At 43.5% G+C, this 26,227-nt stretch overlaps 1 protein-coding gene across 1 annotated transcript in view; it reads right to left on the bottom strand.

The window, feature by feature from the left end:
- Window positions 1–257: 257 nt before the first annotated feature.
- The window catches only part of LOC124033572 (sodium-dependent noradrenaline transporter-like), a 54,455-nt gene continuing 28,485 nt past the window's right edge, over window positions 258–26,227 (bottom strand). The window contains exons 6-15 of the mRNA XM_046345627.1: window positions 22,387–22,521; window positions 20,584–20,687; window positions 13,636–13,760; window positions 11,998–12,110; window positions 10,547–10,675; window positions 9,996–10,095; window positions 8,245–8,345; window positions 3,647–3,814; window positions 2,468–2,542; window positions 258–2,086 (exon numbers count right to left, since the gene is read on the bottom strand). Of these exons, the coding sequence (XP_046201583.1) occupies window positions 2,063–2,086; window positions 2,468–2,542; window positions 3,647–3,814; window positions 8,245–8,345; window positions 9,996–10,095; window positions 10,547–10,675; window positions 11,998–12,110; window positions 13,636–13,760; window positions 20,584–20,687; window positions 22,387–22,521 (1,074 nt within the window). The 3' untranslated portion in view covers window positions 258–2,062. The remainder of the gene's footprint in view (window positions 2,087–2,467; window positions 2,543–3,646; window positions 3,815–8,244; window positions 8,346–9,995; window positions 10,096–10,546; window positions 10,676–11,997; window positions 12,111–13,635; window positions 13,761–20,583; window positions 20,688–22,386; window positions 22,522–26,227) is intronic.

The following is a 26,227-nucleotide window of genomic DNA, read 5'->3' as shown; positions in this document are numbered from 1 at the left end:
ACAATGTAACATATAAATACACCATAAATGATTTAACACAACAATCATTGTACAATGAATGAGGCATTTCAAACTTAAAATACACTAGCTATCCTTACACACACACACACGTACACACACACACACACACACACACACACTCACACACACACACACACACACACACACACACACACACACACACACACACACACACACACACACACACACACACATACACACACACACACACGTACACACACACACACACACACACACACACACACACACACACACACACACACACACACACACACACACACACACACACACACACACACACACACACACACACACACACACACACACACACACACACACACACACACACACACACTTTGAAGGAGAAGCTCCTGATTTCCCTCACCCATATGTACCACAAAACAATGAATTGGAAAGATGCAACATAACAAAGAGAACATTGTATAAAAAGTAAAGAAATCACTTGTTTTGTTGAGTCTACCTGTGTTAGTGCTGTTAGTCAGTTAAGCTTTTGATAAAACAGGGCATTTCTTGCATGCCTGAAAACATTCCCTAAAACACTAAGAGTGCTTACCTCTCCATAGAAAACTGAAACAAGTACTTCTGTTAAAGACTTCTTTCAAGTGCTGGATTCAACTTAATTTAATCAAAGCCTCCCTTTGTGTCTCTTCCCCACTGTTTAATACTACTGTTTATCCACCAGCACGGCGAAGGCAAATCATTGGATCAAGGGCACAAGCCTCTCTGAAGAGGATGCTAGTACTATGCAACACATTAAAGTTGGTACACACAGTACCATTAGTAACCATAGCAGGACAATGTAGACCACTGCTCTGTGTAAAGGCCATGTGTAAAGCATAAGGACGACCACTTGCAAGACAAAACACTTCTGAGTCTCAACATAAATTGTTCCCTTTTCTGTGAGACAGGTGACAAAAGCTTCAGATCTGTTTCAGGTAGGTTTCAAAAGATGGAGAAGGCAACTGGGAAAAACCTCTACTGCTGTAAGATGAATATCTAAAGGACATTGTCATTCGAACTGAATTAATAATGTATGTTGGTAACCATGAAGTGTATCTATCATCCACGAGCTCTGATCTGCAGGAGGATTCCTGAGTCGTCGGGCAAAACCTTTCTGTATGGACCAATGAAAACATTTACCATTCTGTATGGACCAATGAAAACATTGACAGGTTGGGAAGTGTCTAGCTCGATAAGGCACTGACACAGTTGAGCTGCTGTTATCTTGAGTAGTGACTAGGGACCTACTCAGTCAGACATACAAAGATGACAATGAATGAAACAAGATGTCTTCCCTTTCTCATTCACCTAAAAGCTTGAGGGGCCTCTTTGAAAAGAATCAAGAAGATAAAAAGCAATGTGAGTCATGTTTGTCTCCCCCTGCCTAGAGCATACATGATGACAGAAGTGGTCATTTGGTACTTTTTGACTTGGTTTAAGTGTCTAACCCATGTATAACTAATGAACACAGAACAGTCATCGTAAAAAAAATGATATGAAAAACAATAACTGTGTCCATGAACACAGAAAACACCTGTACATGCTCTGCATGGAAGGTCTCCATCTTATGAGTTGTATTCACGTTTAAAAAATGACGACGATGACGATGTCACATGGTAAAAAGTTGTCAATAAAAAGATACTTCAAAAGCAAAAACATGGAGGATACTGAGTTGACCCTGTAGGCAGAGGTTGGTGAGAGAATCTGTAGTCACTCGACAGAGAGAGAGGGAGATGAGGGGCCGAGTGGGAAAGAGGGGATGGCAGGTCGCAGGTTGGGTCAGAACCAACAGAACACAGAGAGAGAGGGAGATGAGGGGCCGAGTGGGAAAGAGGGGATGGCAGGTCACAGGTTGGGTCAGAACCAACAGAACACAGAGAGGCAGTAAGGAGCATGGCGTTATCCCTGTCCATCCTCCAGTAGCAGGAGGCTCAGCAGCAGGAACATCTGCCGTCGAAACACAATGACTCCATCACCCCGGAATTGTGAGTAGTGGGGAAGGTTGGGTGACATCAGGTTGTCAGATAGCCAACCAGTGCTTGAGCTGAAATATAAAAGGGTGAATTTGATAAAGCTTCATTGCCAATGCAGTATGGAGCATCATTAGAGGTCACATGCATTCATAGTTTTCCATTCTGGTCATCACTCTGTCTACCTCCACTATGCCTTTATGTTTTACAGCCCTTACAGATGTAGAACCTTAAACACACTACAAGTTTGCATTTCCTGCTGTGCAAGAAAATAGTCAGCAACAAAAGAGCGATCAAAATTTCAGACTTAATTTGCCATAATAAAAGATATATCAACCCCTACGAAAATGTCCATTCATTATAATACACATAATAATTCAAATGTCCTGTTGCTGCAGGACTATTTTCCTGCTCTAGCACACTGGCTCAAATTAAGATCCAACATCTGTACTCACCGTGAACTGTCTGATGGTAGCTCCCTCCGCCACCAGATGATGTTCGTGTTCTGGTGTGATGCAGTAGGCGATCCTCTGAAAAATAAACCATTACAGTACATAACTCATACCTTACAATAAACACAGTCTTACACTGCATAAAACAGAATCCAAAGAGTTTAGATGCACATTGTCCCAAGCACAAGAGACATGATCTTAAAGCTTGTAATAAACTAGCACTTTAATCTATGGTCACAGTTTATTCTATAGATACACCATTTCCTCTATAGATTAGGAACTTCGAGATAGCTCAAATATGTCAAACAGCATTCTGATTCTGATGTGATCAGGCTGGACTGGATGTACACTGTACTGTAGTGTGTACTGCATGACCTCTGATGTCTCTTCCAGATTGCCCCCATCCTCATATCTGACTGAGTGCACTTGGTGTGATAACAGTATGATAGACTGTGATCTCAGCTGGAGGAAAAGCATGGGAGATAGTCATGGAAGGAGTCTAAACACTGCCAGGATATCAGAAGGAAATGCCACGAGGAGTGAGTAGGAAAACACAAGGTAACACTGTTTACTGCTCAGGATGATAATCAAAGCTGTGGAATGTTGTTTTTATGATTGTACTGTACACTGTTCAGTCTTTGAACCCTCAAGATCTCTAACCAGCGTCCCAAAAGTACTGACATCATCAACCATCAACCATTGAAAAGGAAGAAGTCCGTTTATGAGTCAGTTCAATGTCAAGCCGTGAAGACTCCAAGCTAAATGCTTTCCATTGATCTAAGATTATCTTTGCATAAAATAAACACATACTATACCAGGGGGGCAACCCTGGTTGAAATGACGTCATAATCTGGTTATAAGGATGGCATTTCAACCAGTTTTGACCGCTGGGATACAGATAAGAGGTTGCTATTTACCACAGCATTCAAGCTACATGACTTCAAGCTACAGTACATACCGTACCTGCCAACATTAACACACTACATGTTAAAAAAAATTCATGTATGTCAATTGTAAAGTCTTTTGTCTGTAATGTCTTTTATGTTATATGTCGGACCCCAGTAAGACTAGCTGTCGCCATTGGCGTTGGCTAATGGGTATCCTAATAAATCAATCTAAGGTTATCTTTACATTACATAAACAACAACTATGCAGATGAGAGGGATTTGTTTTTCCACTGACCTGTTTGAATGTCCCTGGCATACTGAGGAACTTGTAGATGGCGTAGATGGGCACAAACATCATGGAGGACAGAGCTACGCCCCAGCCAATCACATTGGACCATGAAGGAAAGACATAGTCATCATAACTCAGGCCCGTGGATGTCACGATGCTGGCTATCACCACGACCTGGTGAGAGGAGAGAAACAACAGAACGGATAGCTAGGTCATCATATAAACTGGGGACAGGAGAAACAACAGAACAGATAGCTAGGTCAGCATATAAACTGGGGACAGGAGAAACAACAGAACAGATAGCTAGGTCATCATATAAACTGGGGACAGGAGAAACAACAGAACGGTTAGCTAGGTCACCATATAAACTGAGGACAGGAGAAACAACAGAACTGTTAGCTAGGTCACCATATAAACTGAGGACAGGTGAAACAACAGAACAGATAGCTACGTCACCATATAAACTGAGGACAGGAGAAACAACAGAACAGATAGCTACGTCACCATATAAACTTAGGACAGGAGAAACAACAGAACAGATAGCTACGTCACCATATAAACTGAGGACAGGAGAAACAACAGAACAGATAGCTACGTCACCATATAAACTGAGGACAGGAGAAACAACAGAACAGATAGCTACGTCACCATATAAACTGAGGACAGGAGAAACAACAGAAATGTTAGCTAGGTCAGCATATAAACTGAGGACAGGAGAAACAACAGAAATGTTAGCTAGGTCAGCATATAAACTGAGGACAGGAGAAACAACAGAAATGTTAGCTAGGTCAGCATATAAACTGAGGACAGGAGAAACAACAGAAATGTTAGCTAGGTCAGCATATAAACTGAGGACAGGAGAAACAACAGAACAGATAGCTTCGTCACCATATAAACTGAGGACAGGAGAAACAACAGAACAGATAGCTACGTCACCATATAAACTAAGGACAGGTGAAACAACAGAACAGATAAACCATGAGGACAGGAGAAACAACAGAACGGTTAACATATAAACTGAGGACAGAATAAACAACATAATGGTTAGCTAGGTCAGCATATAAACTGAGGACAGGAGAAACAACATAATGGTTAGCTAGGTCACCATATAAACTAAGGACAGGAGAAACAACATAATGGTTAGCTAGGTCACCATATAAACTGAGGACAGGAGAAACAACAGAACGGTTAGCTGGGTCACCATATAAACTGAGGACAGGAGAAACAACATAATGGTTAGCTAGGTCAGCATATAAACTGAGGTCAGGAGAAACAACATAATGGTTAGCTAGGTCACCATATAAACTAAGGACAGGAGAAACAACATAATGGTTAGCTAGGTCAGCATACAAACTAAGGACAGGAGAACAACAGAACGGTTAGCTTGGTCACTATATAAACTGAGGACAGGAGAAACAACATAACGGTTAGCTAGGTCACCATATAAACTGAGGACAGGAGAAACAACAGAACGGCTAGCTAGGTCAGCATATAAACTGAGGACAGGAGAAACAACATAATGGTTAGCTAGGTCACCATATAAACAGAGGACAGGAGAAACAACAGAACGGTTAGCTAGGTCACCATATAAACTGAGGACAGGAGAAACAACATAATGGTTAGCTAGGTCACCATATAAACTGAGGACAGGTGAAACAACAGAACTGTTAGCTACGTCACCATATAAACTGGGGACAGGAGAAACAACAGAACAGATAGCTAGGTCAGCATATAAACTGAGGACAGGAGAAACAACAGAACAGATAGCTACGTCACCATATAAACTGAGGACAGGTGAAACAACAGAACAGATAGCTATGTCAGCATATAAACTGGGGACAGGAGAAACAACAGAACAGATAGCTACGTCACCATATAAACTGAGGACAGGAGAAACAACAGAACTGTTAGCTAGGTCACCATATCAACAGAGGACAGGAGAAACAACAGAACTGTTAGCTAGGTCACCATATAAACAGAGGACAGGAGAAACAACAGAACTGTTAGCTAGGTCACCATATCAACAGAGGACAGGAGAAACAACAGAACCCTTAGCTAGGTCACCATATCAACAGAGGACAGGAGAAACAACAGAACCGTTAGCTAGGTCACCATATCAACAGAGGACAGGAGAAACAACAGAACCGTTAGCTAGGTCACCATATAAACTGAGGACAGGAGAAACAACAGAACTGTTAGCTAGGTCACCATATAAACTGAGGACAGGAGAAACAACAGAACTGTTAGCTAGGTCACCATATAAACTGAGGACAGGAGAAACAACAGAACTGTTAGCTAGGTCACCATATAAACTGAGGACAGGAGAAACAACAGAACTGTTAGCTAGGTCACCATATAAACTGAGGACAGGAGAAACAACAGAACTGTTAGCTAGGTCACCATATAAACTGATGACAGGAGGAACAACAGAACTGTTAGCTAGGTCACCATATAAACTGAGGACAGGAGGAACAACAGAACTGTTAGCTAGGTCACCATATAAACTGAGGACAGGAGAAACAACAGAACTGTTAGCTAGGTCACCATATAAACTGAGGACAGGAGGAACAACAGAACTGTTAGCTAGGTCACCATATCAACTGAGGACAGGAGAAACAACAGAACTGTTAGCTAGGTCACCATATAAACTGAGGACAGGAGGAACAACAGAACTGTTAGCTAGGTCACCATATAAACTGAGGACAGGAGGAACAACAGAACTGTTAGCTAGGTCACCATATAAACAGAGGACAGGAGGAACAACAGAACTGTTAGCTAGGTCACCATATAAACTGAGGACAGGAGGAACAACAGAACCGTTAGCTAGGTCACCATATAAACAGAGGACAGGAGAAACAACAGAACTGTTAGCTAGGTCACCATATAAACAGAGGACAGGAGGAACAACAGATCCGCTAGGTCTTGATGCTGACTATCTCCACAAAGTATGAAGAGGAGAAAAAACAACAGAGTGGTTATAATATTCCCAACGAGACATCAAACAGAGCTTCTGTAGAAATAACGAATACTCCTCCTCCACTCCGCCACTGTTCATTTTGACAAAACAATGAAAGCATTGCAGAGATGAAATTGAGTTGAATAGAACAGACTAGGGCATGGTCGCTCCCTCTGGGGTTTGAACATACTATAATAGACTTTCACTGTAAGTACTCTGGTTCACCAGGCTGCTGTAGACCAGAGACTGGAGGCCCATCACCACTGAACTGTAGCTCTGTAGCTTTGTAACTGTTGCCCCAGAGAGCAGAAAACATCACTAGTAGTTATAATACAACACTGGAAGGTCAGGGAAGTGTCTCTTCCTCGTCTCCGACTTAATATCAAAGGCCAACAACATTCTTCCATGTCCTTCTTCTACAAATGCCATCTATGCAACAGCCAAAGATGCGTGCTATCTTCCTGACATCTGCTGTTTCTGCCTTGCTTCTGGAGGTAAGGCTAGCAGAACCATGGTAGCATACACTACACGTTAAAACTAAACAATGATAGCTCCCCTCAGACATAAGGTTTAAAGATCATGGTGATATAGTGGCTTACAATCTAATCTACCTCTTGTCCTGGCTTTCAATCTTCCTCTGCTCTTTTTATTTCCTGTTTGCCATATAAAACATATACACTTCCCATCTGGAAGGAAGAATATTGACTTATGACTGATCATAATCAATAGAAAAGCATTAAGGGAATAGCATCATTTCCCACCAAGACAGATAATTTGCTTTTGACCTATCTATACAAGCCCATACAGTATCTGTGCTTCATTGACATAGCATATTTCTAATATTATAAAATATAGAGACCTACACATCCTTAACTAATTCCTAGAGCACTGAACATTATGTAAATCAATATGTTCAGTAAGTTGTAGTTCAATCAATCAAGCAAATGTATTTATAAAGCCCTTTTAACATCAGCCGATGTCACAAAGTGCTATACAGAAACCCAGCCTAAAACCCCAAACAGCAAGCAAAGCAGATGTAGAAGCACTGTGGCTAGGAAAAACTCCCTAGAAAGGCAGGAACCTAGGAAGAAACCTACAGAGGAACCAGGCTCTGAGGGGGCCCAGTCCTCTTCTGGCTGTGCTCTGGATAAGAGCGTCTGCTAAATGACTTAAATGTAATGTAATGTAATGCTTGGTTGAGATTATAACAGTATGGCCAAGATGTTCAAATGTAGTTATATTGTATTTTAATCCATTTTCATGCAGAGTTCATGTGATGCTAATCTATTCTTGGAGATACAGTACTTCTAACATGGAGGCGAACAACCTTTATAAAAACATAACAGGAAAACATATTTCCTGTGGCAAATTCCAAATTGCTGGCACATAATAGGAGTTCAAAAATACTATAGTACAGTATATAGCAGCCAGTAACAATTAAGAAACCTCTGTTGTGAATTTCCTCATTTCCTCCTTCAAGCACAATTACATACCATAGATCATGATTCCTATAATTTGTTTAATACCTTAGGCTTGTGTCAGGTACTTTTCCCTCCCATCCCTACTCCCAGCACCATGCCAAAGGCTTCCACCCCACCCCAGTCCCCCAACCAGCCCTTTCTTGCCCCCCCCCCCCCGGGGGTCTCACCAGTAGGAAGGTGGGGCTGACAAACTTCCAGCACAGCCTCCAGTAGAGACCTGGCTTGAAGCCCATCATGCGCTCGATATCCTCACTGAAGCGGTCTACGCCTGGAGAGGAAACACAGGGCAGAAGACCAGGGCTTGAACTCACGCACACAGAACCAGACCCATAAACCCACTGCAGATCTGGGTTCAAATAGTACTTGTTTTCTTACAAACACTAAAGCTGAGCTTGATTGATTGAGCTTGCCCGGTGCAATACAACCAATAGTCCCGAAAGTATAACCCATGTCCATCTGGTACTATGGGAAGGTTGAATCAAACACTCAACGTACTTGAAAGAAAACAAATACTATTTTCACCCAGGTCAGACCCACAGTCCGCTTTGCTTCTGATGTCTCAAGTTCACAGGAGACCTAACGCTCCTCTCATCAATTTCCATACATAACAGGTGGAGCATTGGCTGAGAAAGAGCTTCATGGCACACAACTCCAATTTCTTCTATAGTTATGAGTTCACACAGTAGTAAAAATGCAGCTCAATGATATCTGTTTCATAAAAGTCTCTGAGCCTTCCAAGTATGTTATAATATAATTTCACACAGGGTTAAGTCTGCCTATAAGGAGATGGACTGTGTCCCAAACGGCACTATATAGTGCACTACTTTTGACCAAAAGTAGTACACTATATAGGGAATATGGTGCCATTCGCTACACAACCATGATGTTTCTATAGCTTGGACATAATGTTTCTTTATCAGAGCAGCCCAGGCCTGTTAACATCTACAAGAAGACCCTCTCCTTTTATCTCCTCCCTAGAACAGCTCAGCATCTGGCGTGCTCTGCCTGTCTCACCTCCTCTTGAGGTTCAGTTTCAACAGTTAATGCTGACTATAAATCATGGTGTACATTGAGGGGCTGTAGTTTAAAGATAAAGCACAAGTCATCTTGTCGAAGTACAGTATTATCTCTGTGCAATACATAAAACACTAAGCAGACTGCATACAACTGTTCACACACCATATAATCATTCACTACTCTCCCTCACACAGAGAGATGGAGATCTATGAGTGAAGAGAGGCAGTCTAGAAGATAAGAGGAGGGAGGGAGTGTATGGAGAAATGGAAAGAGGAGTATTGGGAGAGATGGAGATCTATTAGTGAAGAGAGGCAGTCTAGAAGATAAGAGGAGGGAGGCAGTGTATGGAGAAATGGAAGGAGGAGTATTGGGAGAGATGGAGATCTATTAGTGAAGAGAGGCAGTCTAGAAGATAAGAGGAGGGAGGGAGTGTATGGAGAAATGGAAAGAGGAGTATTGGGAGAGATGGAGATCTATTAGTGAAGAGAGGCAGTCTAGAAGATAAGAGGAGGGAGGGAGTGTATGGAGAAATGGAAAGAGGAGTACTGGGAGAGATGGAGAAAGGGGATTAACAGAGGAGGTCTAGGGAAGGGAAGCACGGTGTCTCTACACTGCCAGTAAATGTCAGGTGTAGCTGCAGGGCCTGGGTAGTGAAGATGGCAGGGAGTTAGGGAGGTTGAGAAAGCCCAGCAGAGGAGAGGGCAGGCCAGGAGAGGGCAGCTGTGGGCAGGGGGTGATGGAGGGTGGGGTGATGGAGGGATGGACAGAACAAAGGGCTGGGCTCTAATGAACAACAGAAGAGGATGAGGAAAGGTACAGTAGATAAGCAGGTTCACCACAGTAAGAAGTCAGAATTAGTATGTGCCTCTGTACTAGGCTAAGGGGGACCGATTATACATACCGTAGAACCAGGACACCCCAATGGCCTCAATCAGCACCCCAAACAAGATGGAGGTCCCCGCCGCGTAGTTATCCAACAAAGTCAGCACATATATACCTCCCTGACAGACAGACAGACAGACAGACAGACAGACAGACAGACAGACAGACAGACAGACAGACAGACAGACAGACAGACAGACAGACAGACAGACAGACAGACAGACAGACAGACAGACAGACAGACAGACAGACAGACAGACAGACAGACAGACAGACAGACAGACAGACAGACAGACAGACAGACAGACAGAGAGAGACAGATACAGAGACATAATGTCCAAAGGTTGTTGCAGATGTTACTGAGGGCAACCTGGCACAGAGCTTATCCAGTCAGTCAATAACAACACTTCACATGGTTGGACAGGGGTTTCCCTTTTCTGTCTTTCCTGTGACTGATCCACCTAAATCACAGAGGCACACTCTATCTTGTGTCTCTTTGGTTTGATTTATGCAATCATATGACAACTATGGAAATCATATGTGACTCAGAGGAACAGGAAGTGACCTCACATTAGTGATGCAGAAGAGCGCGACAAGGAAGGTTCCGAATGCCGTGGCGAAGGTGAACAGCTTCCTGTTCCTCTTCAGGATCTTGAAGTCGTCTGACAGTCCTGTGATGACTGCCTCCATACCGCCCATCTAGACAGACAGACAGACAGACAGACAGACAGACAGACAGACAGACAGACAGACAGACAGACAGACAGACAGACAGACAGACAGACAGACAGACAGACAGACAGACAGACAGACAGACAGACAGACAGACAGACAGACAGACAGACAGACAGACAGACAGACAGACAGACAGACAGACAGACAGACAGACAGACAGACAGACAGACAGACAGACAGACAGACAGGGGATGATGACAGAGGATGATTCAGTGACACACACACATAAACCGTAGTGCCTACAGCAGCAATGTAACAGAATCACACAGTCTTCGTACCCAAACAGAATACCTTTGGCCTAGAATATAAATCATCAGACCTAGCTTTCTTAGTACGGTGCCACATTGGGCATGACTACTACTGTAAAAGAAAATGTTCCCCTGCTGTGGAATTTCCTTTCTCTCTTCATTTACAGTAAATGATCACCTTGTGTAACTGAGAAATTGAATGAGGAAAAATGTAAATCTCTGTGAACAAAGTTTTCCTGTGTTTCAGGTTGCGGTTCATGTGATTTTCCACCTCATGCTTCATGGTTAGTGGGTAACAGTCAAAACAACTGCCTTCCCACACTGCTGCTAGTCTAGACATTACCTGGAGCACTCACTGCAACCATGGGAAAGTAGAATAATGCAGAGAGAGACAGAGCGAGGAACAGCAAGAGGGACAGAGAGAGAGACAGAGAAAGAGAGACAGAGAGAGAAAGAGAGAGAAATAGAGAGAGAGACCGAGAGAGAGCGAGACAGGGAGAGACAGAGAGAGAGAGAGACAGAGAGTGAGCGAGACAGGGAGAGACAGAGAAAGAGGGAGACAGAGACAGAGTAAGACAGAAGATGGAGAGAGAAGAGAGAGAGATAGAGAGACAGATATAGATAGATAGACTGGAGGAGATTACATAGTATTCTAATTTTCACATACTATAAACCCGCTAGATGCGGGAGCGGTATAGTCTTTTGACCATACAGACGTACAGACAGATCATATTATGTATTTCCATATCAAGTAATATATGCTTAAAGTTGATTGGAGAATAATTTTTTTGTTAGATATAAGAAGAATAAACATTTTTGTTGCACGATATCCCTGAATCTCATTGAATGTTTAGCCGTTTGAAAACCTTGAGTGTGGACTGTATGCGTACCAAACAACCCCGCTTCAGGCTTGGGCAGTGGCTATGATAAAGAGGAAAGGAAGCCACTACACCCACCATAAGATAGAAACAAAAGGTCAGTGCCCTGTGGTGGGACATAGCATGCAGTCATTCAACCCTGAGAAGGTCAGTAACTCACAGAGCTGTCGATGCCCAGAGTCAGCAGCATGATGAAGAATACTATGGCCCAGAAGGTAGATCCAGGCAGGGTGGAGATGGCCTCAGGATAGATGATGAACACCAGTCCTGCACCTGCACTCACACAAAGATACACAGATAGAGACAGTTGTGATAGGACATACCAGAGCCAACTGATTACCATCAGTCTATAAAATGGTGCCTTGTTTAGTGGGATGCTGAAATAAAACAGTATATTGTTGGGTGGGATGTTGATATATAACTTCCTTGTCCTGAGCTTGACCCTGTACACAAGGTCATTTTAGAGGAAATACGAGATGATTTATCAATGGAAAGGAAAGTGAAAGAAGGAGGAGGGGATGGAGAAAGACAGAAGTGAGGACACAAGATGACAAAGAAATGACAGACAGCTAGAGACAGTGGAAAGTAGAAAACAGAAGAACTAGAAAGCAAAGCAGATTTTTAACAGATCCCATTCTTTTTGTATGTCTGCCAACCCCTCTCCACAGCAGGCCAGTATTTATGTGACTTCTTGGAAACTGTTTCCCTTAAAAAAAAACAGTTTGAAATGTTCTCTGGTATTTCAATTCCATCTGAACCCCATAGCCTTTCAGCTTCTGTTGCAATCAATTATATTGAAAGCGTTGCACGTTGCTGCTCATTCTTAAAGGGATGATTCACCCATTTTGAATGTTATATCATTTTTGTGAGCGATGTTTGATCGATTCCTGGGATCATTTCATGCTTTCATGTGTATCTGAGCTATTGCCGTACAAGCAGGAAGAAATACAGCCGGTATGACGACTTTAGTATCACTTATAATAATAATATAATACTGGCTGTATATCTGCCTGCTTGAATGGCAGTAGCTCAGATACACATGAAAACATGAAATCGCTGATAGATGCACAAAAACGATTTAACATTCAAAATGGGTGAATATTTTCTTTAAGTTGTTTGATTTAGTGAGCAGTAACTGTAAGCTTGAGGAATGTTTAGTTCTATGATTCATTTATATGTTTCGACTGGGTTTGAAACTCTCTAAATGGTGTGTAGATGACTGACTGTTGGGTGTTTTTAGAATCATGTCCTCCCTTAGAGCAGGTGACTCCCCTCACTCTTCTCAGGGTCAGACAGGGACTGTTCATGTGTTGAGTCTATGCTAGCTGAGTCATAGCCTGGGTGGATCCACCATACAAACACAGCATTCTCTGGGGGCTGGCCAGGGAAAAGAGAATACTGTGGGTAGCCTGCAATATAGCCTCATACTGTATGTTTCCTAATAAGGCATGTCTATATTCCTATCTTTTTCTTTGTGTTTTATGAGGAATCTATGCTGTGGAAAGTTTGGTCATCAATCTGGGTCTAAATGAAGTTGGATGTGTTGTTGGAGTGTGTGGTCTGGGTGTGTTATGTATGTCATCCTCCGCACCACTTACTTTGTGTGTGTGTGTGTGTGTGTGTGTGTGTGTGTGTGTGTGTGTGTGTGTGTGTGTGTGTGTGTGTGTGTGTGTGTGTGTGTGTGTGTGTGTGTGTGTGTGTGTGTGTGTGTGTGTGTGTGTGTGTGTGTGTGTGTGTGTGTGTGTGTGTGTGTGCGTGCGTGCGTGCGTGCATGCATGTCTAGTAGGTTTCCTTTCACCTTCAGTGGCCACGTCCTCTATCCTAACTCCGTGTTTGTAGGCCATGTAGCCGAGCACAGAGAAAATGGCGAAACCTGAAAAAAAGCTGGTGACACAGTTCACTGTACTGGTCAGGATAGCATCCCTGTTGGGAAGAGAACACACACACATAAAACATGTTTAGAAAAATAAAGCTACCATGATAGTACCAGGACAGGTTTTAGAACAATAATAAACCCACCATATTAACACTGACTATTGGACTTCCTGTTGCTTCCTTGAACCATAGTCAATCTAAACCAACATTTTTATTGGAATCATATCTTGGGTCTTGTCTTGAGGGTCTTGTCAAGGTATTAGAAGACAGAATACCGAAGGGGCCGTAACCCCCCACCCCACCACCAAGCCCTGGGTCCAACCTCACCACAACACAGCAAGCTTCTGCCACAACATGGACCCAGCAGAGATCTCCCAGATCCGGAATGTGGAAACCCACCAAGGAACACTGTTAGGAAGGCAGCAAGAGCAGCTCTCCCAAATCCACAGGAACCTTCGGGCTGAGTCCCTCCAACCATGGCACGCCCCCATCCCAGGAGGAGCCAATGCCCAGGTCTCATCGCCCAGTGCTACAGACGTCATTGTGGTTCCTCCAGGGAACCTGCACCCCTGAGCGGTATGACGGTCACCCGGGAGGATGCAAGGGGTTTCTCACTCAGTGTACTCTGTTGTTCGGGCTACAGCGGGAATCGCTGAAGGCAGGTTTCAATCGCCCCCCTGCTGGTGGAAGTAAGAAGAATGGAGGCCTGCATCACTGCATCGAGATGGCTGAACCAGATTACAATCAGGAACTACCCTCTATCCCTGATGTCCTCCGCATTGAAGTTGGTCAAAGGGGCCCAATTCTTCACCAAACTGGACCTCCGCAAAGCTTATAATCTGGTGAGAATCAGGGAGGGAGATGAATGGAAGACTGCTTTTAACACCCCTAGTGGCCACTATGAGTATTTAGTCATGCCCTTCAGATTATAGAATTCACTGTCAGTCTTTCAAGCATTGGTCAATGACACCCTGAGGGATATGTTGAATCGGTTCGTCTTTGTTAACATCAACGACATCTTGATTTTCTCCAAGACCCTTCCGGAACACATACTGCACGTCTGCCAAGTCCTGGGACACCTCCTGCAGAGTCAACTATATGTCAAGATAGAGACGTGTGAGTTCCACGTATCCCAGGATTCCTTCCTGGGTCACATTATGTCTACCACAGGCATCCAAATGAACCCCGTAAAGATTGAGGCGATCGCAAACTGGCCCCGTCCCACCTCACTCAAGCAGGTTCAGGGGTTCCTTGGGTTTTCCAAGTTTTACAGGCGTTTTACATACAACTTTGATGCGGGTGTAGAGCCTCTCACGGTCCTAACCCGCATGTCCCTGACCGGTTTTTGCTGGACCCCGAGGATGACAGGCCATTCATGGAGCTCAAGGGACGTTTCACCTCTGGATCCATCCTCCTTCATCCTGATCCGACTCGTCACTTTGTGGTGGAGGTGGACGTCTCAGACACAGGAGCAGGGTCGGCCATTTCACAGTGGAACAAGTAGGACAAGAAACTGCACCTATGCCCCTTTTTCTCCAAACGGTTTCTCCAAACGCAACTACGATGTAGGCAACTGGGAGCTCTTGGCAGTTAAGTGGGCTCTTGAGGGGTGGAGACACTGGTTGGAGAGGGCACCTCATCCTTTCGTGCTCTGGACGGACCATCTAAACTTGGTCTCCATTCAAGAAGCCAAGAGGTTGAACACTCGTCAGGCTAGGTGGGCTCTGTTTTTTAATAGGTTTTTAATAGGTGTGATTTTACACAAGCCTATCGCCCGGGATCCAAGAATCAGAAGGCCGATGCCCTGTCGCTCCAACATGATGTCTCCAACGAGTTGAGGGATCCCGAGCCCATCATCCCCAGCTCACGCATTGTGGCCCCTGTGATATGGAGTATTGAGACCACGGTCCGACAAGTCCAGACCTGAGTACTACAATGGGGACACTCCTCTAAATGAACTGGGCATCCAAGGGTTAATCGGACACAGGAGTTCCTGAGGCGGAATTTCTGGTGGCCCCCATGATGGAGGATGTGAGATCCTTTGTTGCGGCCTGTTCCATCTGTGCCCAAAGCAAGTCTTCACATCAGCGACCGGCCGGGTTGCTCCAAGCTCTACCCATCCCCAGCCGGCTCTGGTCACATCTGTCTGTAGATTTTATCACAGGGTTAACTCCATCTCAAAGGCTTACCACTATCCTGGTGGTGGTCGATCGGTTCTCCAAGGCAGCCCATTTGATCGCCTTACCCAAGATGCCTTCAGTGAAGGAGACCGCTGATCTCGTGATTATCCATGTCTTTCGACTACATGGAGTTCCCCCGAATATCGTCTCAGATCGTGGGCCCCAGTTTGTTGTATGGTATTGTAAGGCCTTTGGCGAGTCTCTCCTTGGGCTTCCACCCTCAGTCGACTAGGCAAACTGAGCGGGCCAACCAGGAGCTGGAGAAGTTCCTCCGCTGCTTTGTCTCCACTCAGGCCAGCAACTGGAGAAAGTTCCTCATCTGCGCAGAGTATGCTCATAACACACTGCTGAACTCGACATTTGAGTGTCAGTACGCATTCGACCTCCCCCTATTTTATGAACAAGAGTGAAGCGGAGGTGCCATCAGCTGAGGCGTTCATTTGACGATGTCATCACATCTGGCTCAGAGCGTGATCCTCCTTGCTCCACTCTGCCTGACACCAACATCAGGCAAACCGGCACTGAAGAACTCTTCGACTCCTCCGACCGGTTCAATGGGTGTGGCTGTCCACCTGTGATTTTCCCTTAAAGTTGGACTTGCGGAAGCTCGCTCCACGCTACATAGGACCATTCAATATCTTGAGTCGCATCAACCCGGTCACCTATCATTTCCAACTTCTCAGGTCCATGAGAGTCTGTCCGTACTTTCATGTCTCCCGTCTCAAGCTGGTAAGGACCAGTCCATTCTCTTCCCTGACACCTGCTCCTCTGCCCCCTCGACTTGTGGATGGCTGCCCGCCTTACATGGTCCAGTGTCTGTTGGAGGCTCGTTGAGTCCGAGGGACTCTGCAGCAGAGGTGTGGACACGGGTTACATGACTTGGACTCGAGTCAGACTCGAATCACAAATGTGATGACTTGGAACTCGACTTTGACTTTAACACCGATGACTCGTGACTTGCCTTGGACTTTAGCCTTTTGACTTGACCTGACTTGGTACCATCCCCAATCCCAAATATTAAAAATTATGCTATTAAAAAAAGTGTGCAGCGCATCAACTCTTCATTTAACGGATTACAGTTTGAATCGGACAGCAGCCAATCAGATTGTGCCAACTGAGAAAAGGTTGTGCGAGGCAGTGCAGAGGAACGTCAGTGGGTGAATTCAGATGGAGCCCTTGGAAGGATGATACACAAAATCATTATTTTCGGATATAAAGACGACGCTGTATCAACAAAAAACGGATTGCAACTTGCAAAACGTGCGTGAAGAAAATGACAGACGGAGGCGCAACAATTTCCAACTTTGTTCAACATTTGAAGCTGCACAAAGAACGGTAAGTCGTGGCTAATATAGCCGACAGCTATATCATTCATAACTTTGCCAGTGTAGCATGTTGGCTAACGTAACATTAAATCAATGATCCTCCACACAGTCAGTCAGTGTGGGAATGTGATCATTGCACCCAAGATTGATCTACAGCTCGTTAGGCAGTTGGTAGCCTAAATCCTGCCTGATGTTACTGCTGTTCCTAAAACCATTGACATACGTTAGCCTACTGTAACCACACAGAGAGAGAGTGTGTGTGTGTGTGTGTTTAGGTTGGGCGATTTTGTACAAGCCTACATCGCCCGATTGCGCCCCATAGTGAGCCTCAATCACTATTTGGGGGGTCTTTCACACGTCTACCCATGTATTTCCATGAAAATATCAAGTTTATTTAGAAAGTAATAAATATATAGATATTTTTCAAAGCATTCATGATTTCCGTAAATGTAATATACTAACTATTACTCCTGGTACTCCAGTATTACATTTGGTGAAGAGCACATTATGACTTGTTTCGGACTCGAAACTCAAAGTTTAGGACTTGAGACTTGACTTGACACTTGACTTGATACATGACGGTCTTGACTTGGGACTTGACTTGGGGCTTGAGTGCTAAGACTTGTGACTTGTAAAACAATGACTTGGTCCCAACTCTGCCCTGTAGTACCTGGTGGACTGGGAGGTATCGAGTATCGAGGAGCGGGCGTGGGTGCCCGGTCTTATTAGAGACTTCAAACAACTACGTGGTGGTCGTCATGGCTCCGCGGCTGGAGCCACTGCTAGAGGGAGGGTACTGTCATGGTTCCTCCTGGCACCAGAGGGCAGCAGAGACCGCTCTAGAGACTTTTATTGGACTCGGGTGTGTCTTATTATTTCATGGTTGTGTCCCTGTTAAAAGAGGTGTGTTTTCTATGGTTTCTTTGCAGACGCTTGGATTTTTTACTGTGTGCGTTTATTTATTGTGTGATTTTGAGACTTAGTGTACTGTGATCCACCACTGTTTTGGTAAGAAGCTGTGGGATGGGGCTGGAGAAATGTAACCTCTCTCAAATTCATAGACAGGCTATGGATTCAAGGACTGGCCAACCATGATATCAAATGTATAGTGTAAACCATGCTTTGAGGCTATATAGTATTTGTTTACATTTATTTTGTTTACAAACTTTGGAGTAAAACAAAGCTTATATTTTGGGTTCTGTTGGAGTAAGACAGTTGAACTAAGCTCATGAGGCATTTATAAGTTATATTCTTCAAGAATCAATGAGTACATATCATCAATTAATATGTCCAAAAATGGATGCATCAACTGCTGATTACCCCTTTAAAGAGATTAATTTTGTGTTGGTTTTAATGAACCATTTTCATGCCAGAGGGACTGGATGTTGTTTGAGAGCCTTTGAGGCCCATCTGGAAATCAAACTAGGTGAAAGCGTGAAGACTTTTTGTGGACAGTAACCCTCAATCAGTCAGCAGACATCAACTCACGTTCAGTCAGCAGACATCAACTCACGATCAGTCAGCAGACATCAACCCACGTTCAGTCAGCAGACATCAACTCACGAGCACTCAGCAGACATCAACCCACGTTCAGTCAGCAGGCATCAACTCACGATCAGTCAGCAGACATCAACCCACGTTCAGTCAGCAGACATCAACCCACGTTCAGTCAGCAGACATCAACCCACGATCACTCAGCAGACATCAACTCACGATCAGTCAACAGACATCAACCCACGTTCAGTCAGCAGACATCAACTCACGATCAGTCAGCAGACATCAACCCACGTTCAGTCAGCAGACATCAACTCACGATCAGTCAGCAGACATCAACCCACGTTCAGTCAGCAGACATCAACCCACGTTCAGTCAGCAGACATCAACCCACGTTCAGTCAGCAGACATCAACCCACGTTCAGTCAGCAGACATCAACCCACGATCACTCAGCAGACATCAACTCACGATCAGTCAACAGACCGACAGAGAGAACATGGACCACAGTCTGACCTCAACCGTCCCATCTGTGTACAATATGGAGAATAATACAACCAGCTGCTAGCCATTCAGATGTCCTTTGAGAATATCTACGGATGTAACAGCCAACTTTCACAAGTCCTCATTCAGCCTCTCAGCTCCCAAATATGGCCCAGCTGAGCACACATGAGGCCTTCAGCTGTGTTGGGGGGGTGTTTAGATCAGGACAAGTAATCTATAAGAGTGGGAAATTCAATTGGCTGTACAGCGTCACACTACATATAATAACACTACCCAGCTAACACATAACATTCTGAGAACCATATGTTTCCTAGAGCTTGGTGAGGGCATGCTTGTCCTATAGTAATTTTGCATACAACCTTCCCACAATGTTCTGTGAATGATGCAGGACACCCAGTTAGCACATACTGTTCTGAGAACCATGTTTCTTAGGTGGGAAATTCATAACGTTTGCTACAGATTTGTAGCAGATAGCTATACAGATAGCTATACACCTTGACAAACTTAGCAGTGAGTGAGTGATGACCATAAAAACACACATGACTGATGGCTATAGCTAATTAGCTGTGTTCAACAAGTACATTATTCTTCTCTTTATCTAGCTCTATTTGTGATATTTTACCTTGCCTTGCTGGCATGATAGTTTGCTACATAATCAATGCTCTGATGACATCTGTGATGTTGTAGATGATAACCATCTGAATACATGAGCTCCGTCTGAAGTTGGATGTGGTCATATTCACTTCAATGAAAACAAGCCCATTATCTGGTGTGAACCTGAGCATGCAACTTTTCATGATGCGGCCGGGAAATTGGTCTACAGAATGGGTGGACAATGGTCCATGGACAAACATTACTGTACTGTTACCACAGCAGCCAGGGAAACACCTACTGACCTATACATACACAAACACAACTGGAATACAAAAGAGACCATATATCTACACACTTTAAAAAAAAAAAAAAAGCAGAATAGGTCTGATACTGGCACCCACCTCTCTACTTTCACAGGAACCTATTAGTGATGACAAGGATCAGCAGACCCCACAGTCTAATGTCTGTTTCTCTGTGAGGGGTTTAGAGGAAGACAGAATGGCAGGGAAGGTAACACTGCCTATGGCTATAGCCATCATCTGGCCTAGCATGGCCTGCACTTATCCTGTTAGCTCCAAGCCAGAAGGTCCACTGGCCTGATACACATCACCTTTCTGTCCAGTTAAAACAGGAAAGACAAACCTAAAGAGAACTAAACCAAGCACAGGATCTCGTTGCCTGGTTATGGGTTATAGAAGGTCATGTAAGCCTTGTAAGGTCATGATAGAGAAGCACTGAGGACAGTACAGTGATATCAACACAGTGATACGTCTTACCTGTAACAGTTGTTATCAAATTTATTGTAGCTGGCAAATGCAATGAGCACTCCAAAGCCAGCTCCCAATGAGTAGAAGATCTGGGTAGCAGCATCAATCCACACCTACAGCAGGAACATAGAAAGATACTTTATGTGTTGCTCTCAAAGATTTGTCCTCGTGGCCTGTGTGAACCAGCGGGGACAGCCTCTGACCCCAGCCCACTGCCCTTTGACTCACCCTTCCCCTTTCCCCCCATCTTTCTAACACTTTACTATCTCTTCAATCAAGCGAAGAAATTAAGAAACTGCCCCAATCCTTAAAAAATTATTCAATATTTGTCCTCAAAGAGCCCATGGCATTACAATACGATACAGAGAAGAGCACTACATTTGACTATCTACTGACTATTGGCTCTAAATAATCTCGTCTCTGATATGATTCCTTGGCCATGTTTAAAAAAAAAGCTCCTTACCATTAATTTACTGTGTTTTATTTACTGTGTGGGGGCTGTGCTTTGGCAAAGTGGGTGGGGTTATATCCTTCCTGTTTGGCCCTGTCCGGGGGTGTCCTCGGATGGGGCCACAGTGTCTCCTGTCCCCTCCTGTCTCAGCCTCCAGTATTTATGCTGCAGTAGTTTGTGTCGGGGGGCTAGGGTCAGTTTGTTATATCTGGAGTACTTCTCCTGTCCTATTCGGTGTCCTGTGTGAATCTAAGTGTGCGTTCTCTAATTCTCTCCTTCTTTCTTTCTCTCTCTCGGAGGACCTGAGCCCTAGGACCATGCCCCAGTCCACCTGGCCATGCTGCTGCTCCAGTTTCAACTGACTACCTGACATGATGACTACCTGACATGATGACTCCTTGCTGTCCCCAGTCCACCTGGCCATGCTGCTGCTCCAGTTTCAACTGTTCTGCCTTACTATTATTCGACCATGCTGGTCATTTATGAACATTTGAACATCTTGGCCATGTTCTGTTATAATCTCCACCCGGCACAGCCAGAAGAGGACGGGCCACCCCACATATGCTCTCTCTAATTCTCTCTTTCTTTCTCTCTCTCGGATGACCTGAGCCCTAGGACCGTGCCCCAGGACTACCTGACATGATGACTCCTTGCTGTCCCTTGTCCACCTGACTGTGCTGCTGCTCCAGTTTCAACTGTTCTGCCTTGTTATTATTCGACCATGCTGGTCATTTATGAACATTTGAACATCTTGGCCATGTTCTCTTATAATCTCCACCCGGCAGAGCCAGAAGAGGACTGGCCACCCCACATAGCCTGGTTCCTCTCTAGGTTTCTTCCTAGGTTTTGGCCTTTCTAGGGAGTTTCTCCTAGCCACCGTGCTTCTACACCTGCATTGCTTGCTGTTTGGGGTTTTAGGCTGGGTTTCTGTACAGCACTTTGAGATATCAGCTGATGTACGAGGGGCTATATAAATACATTTGATTTGATTTGATTTGATTTATATTGAATATGGCATATTTTATTCCTATCTCTTTTCCCTCCACTTTGTTTACAAAAACAGCTAACACATGTTTTGGTTTCTAAATGAGTGAATTACATGTATTGGACGTGACTATGGGAGCTCTAGCAGTAACACTGTCCTGCACTCTGAGGCTGTGTCTCTCAGTAAAAGTGTTTACAAATTCTTGTATCTTTTCCAAAATTCCCAGGTTTTAAGAAATCCTGTTTGGTGGATCCCGGATTTCTAGTTAATTCTCTCTTGATTCCAGGATCCTGGGAATTTTGTAAGTCATTGGAAATATTGCATCCCTAATTTCAGTAACACACTGTATTTATTATACTCTAAAGACTTGTCTGACCTTGGGGTCGTTGAGTTGTTTAAAGTCGATGTGGAGGTAGGCCCGTATGCCGTCCATAGCCCCTGGCAGAGTGATGCCTCTGATCAGCAGGACGAACAGCACCACATAGGGCATGGTGGCCGTGATGTACACCACCTGGACACAACACAACACAACACAGAACATTAGATACATGACAACAGTAGTGTTCAATACACCACCTGGACACAACACAACACAACAACACAGAACATTAGATATATGACAACAGTAGTGTTCAATACAGCACATGGACACAACACAACACAACAACACAGAACATTAGATATATGACAACAGTAGTGTTCAATACAGCACCTGGACACAACACAACACAACAACACAGAACATTAGATATATGACAACAGTAGTGTTCAATACAGCACATGGACACAACACAACACAACACAGAACATTAGATACATGACAACAGTAGTGTTCAATACAGCACCTGGACACAACACAACACAACAACACAGAACATTAGATATATGACAACAGTAGTGTTCAATACACCACCTGGACACAACACAACACAGAACATTAGATACATGACAACAGTAGTGTTCAATACAGCACCTGAACACAACACAACACAACAACACAGAACATTAGATACATGACAACAGTAGTGTTCAATACAGCACCTGGACACAACACAACACAACAACACAGAACATTAGATATATGACAACAGTAGTGTTCAATACAGCACATGGACACAACACAACAACACAGAACATTAGATACATGACAACAGTAGTGTTCAATACAGCACCTGGACACAACACAACACAGAACATTAGATGCATGACAACAGTAGTGTTCAATACAGCACCTGAACACAACACAACAACACAGAACATTAGATACATGACAACAGTAGTGTTCAATACACCACCTGGACACAACACAACAACACAGAACATTAGATACATGACAATAGTAGTGTTCAATACAGCACATGGACACAACACAACACAGAACATTAGATACATGACAACAGTAGTGTTCAATACACCACCTGGACACAACACAACACAGAACATTAGATATATGACAACAGTAGTGTTCAATACAGCACCTGGACACAACACAACAACACAGAACATTAGATACATGACAACAGTAGTGTTCAATACAGCACCTGGACACAACACAACACAGAACATTAGATACATGACAACAGTAGTGTTCAATACAGCACCTGGACACAACACAACAACACAGAACATTAGATACATGACAACAGTAGTGTTCAATACACCACCTGGACACAACACAACACAACACAGAACATTAGATATATGACAACAGTAGTGTTCAATACACCACCTGGACACAACACAACACAGAACATTAGATACATGACAACAGTAGTGTTCAATACACCACCTGGACACAACACAACACAGAACATTAGATACATGACAACAGTAGTGTTCAATACACCACCTGGACACAACACAACAACACAGAACATTAGATACATGACAACAGTACATGACAACAGTAGTGTTCAATACACCACCTGGACACAACACAACACAGAACATTAGATACATGACAACAGTAGTGTTCAATACACCACCTGGACACAACACAACACAGAACATTAGATACATGACAACAGTAGTGTTCAATACAGCACCTGGACACAACACAACACAACAACACAGAACATTAGATACATGACAACAGTAGTGTTCAATACACCACCTGGACACAACACAACAACACAGAACATTAGATACATGACAACAGTAGTGTTCAATACAGCACATGGACACAACACAACACAGAACATTAGATACATGACAACAGTAGTGTTCAATACAGCACCTGAACACAACACAACACAGAACATTAGATATATGACAACAGTAGTGTTCAATACAGCACATGGACACAACACAACAACACAGAACATTAGATACATGACAACAGTAGTGTTCAATACAGCACATGGACACAACACAACACAGAACATTAGATACATGACAACAGTAGTGTTCAATACAGCACCTGAACACAACACAACAACACAGAACATTAGATACATGACAACAGTAGTGTTCAATACACCACCTGGACACAACACAACAACACAGAACATTAGATATATGACAACAGTAATGTTCAATACACCACCTGGACACAACACAACACAGAACATTAGATACATGACAACAGTAGTGTTCAATACACCACCTGGACACAACACAACACAGAACATTAGATACATGACAACAGTAGTGTTCAATACACCACCTGGACACAACACAACAACACAGAACATTAGATACATGACAACAGTAGTGTTCAATACACCACCTGGACACAACACAACACAGAACATTAGATACATGACAACAGTAGTGTTCAATACACCACCTGGACACAACACAACACAGAACATTAGATACATGACAACAGTAGTGTTCAATACAGCACATGGACACAACACAACACAACAACACAGAACATTAGATATATGACAACAGTAGTGTTCAATACAGCACATGGACACAACACAACAACACAGAACATTAGATACATGACAACAGTAGTGTTCAATACAGCACATGGACACAACACAACACAGAACATTAGATACATGACAACAGTAGTGTTCAATACAGCACCTGAACACAACACAACAACACAGAACATTAGATACATGACAACAGTAGTGTTCAATACACCACCTGGACACAACACAACAACACAGAACATTAGATACATGACAATAGTAGTGTTCAATACAGCACATGGACACAACACAACACAGAACATTAGATACATGACAACAGTAGTGTTCAATACACACCTGGACACAACACAACACAGAACATTAGATATATGACAACAGTAGTGTTCAATACAGCACCTGGACACAACACAACAACACAGAACATTAGATACATGACAACAGTAGTGTTCAATACACACATGGACACAACACAACACAGAACATTAGATACATGACAACAGTAGTGTTCAATACACCACCTGAACACAACACAACAACACAGAACATTAGATACATGACAACAGTAGTGTTCAATACACCACCTGGACACAACACAACAACACAGAACATTAGATATATGACAACAGTAGTGTTCAATACACCACCTGGACACAACACAACACAGAACATTAGATACATGACAACAGTAGTGTTCAATACACCACCTGGACACAACACAACACAGAACATTAGATACATGACAACAGTAGTGTTCAATACACCACCTGGACACAACACAACACAGAACATTAGATACATGACAACAGTAGTGTTCAATACACCACCTGGACACAACACAACACAGAACATTAGATATATGACAACAGTAGTGTTCAATATACCACCTGGACAAAATACAACACAGAACATTAGATACATGACAACAGTAGTGTTCAATACAGCACCTGGACACAACACAACAACACAGAACATTAGATACATGACAACAGTAGTGTTCAATACACCACCTGGACACAACACAACACAACAACACAGAACATTAGATACATGACAACAGTAATGTTCAATACAGCACCTGGACACAACACAACACAGAACATTAGATACATGACAACAGTAGTGTTCAATACACCACCTGGACACAACACAACACAGAACATTAGATACATGACAACAGTAGTGTTCAATACACCACCTGGACACAACACAACACAGAACATTAGATACATGACAACAGTAGTGTTCAATACACCACCTGGACACAACACAACACAGAACATTAGATACATGACAACAGTAGTGTTCAATACACCACCTGGACACAACACA

Source organism: Oncorhynchus gorbuscha, linkage group LG04 (assembly GCF_021184085.1).
Source record: "Oncorhynchus gorbuscha isolate QuinsamMale2020 ecotype Even-year linkage group LG04, OgorEven_v1.0, whole genome shotgun sequence".
Lineage (NCBI taxonomy): Eukaryota > Metazoa > Chordata > Actinopteri > Salmoniformes > Salmonidae > Oncorhynchus > Oncorhynchus gorbuscha.
This window is presented reverse-complemented; position numbering and strand designations above follow the sequence as displayed.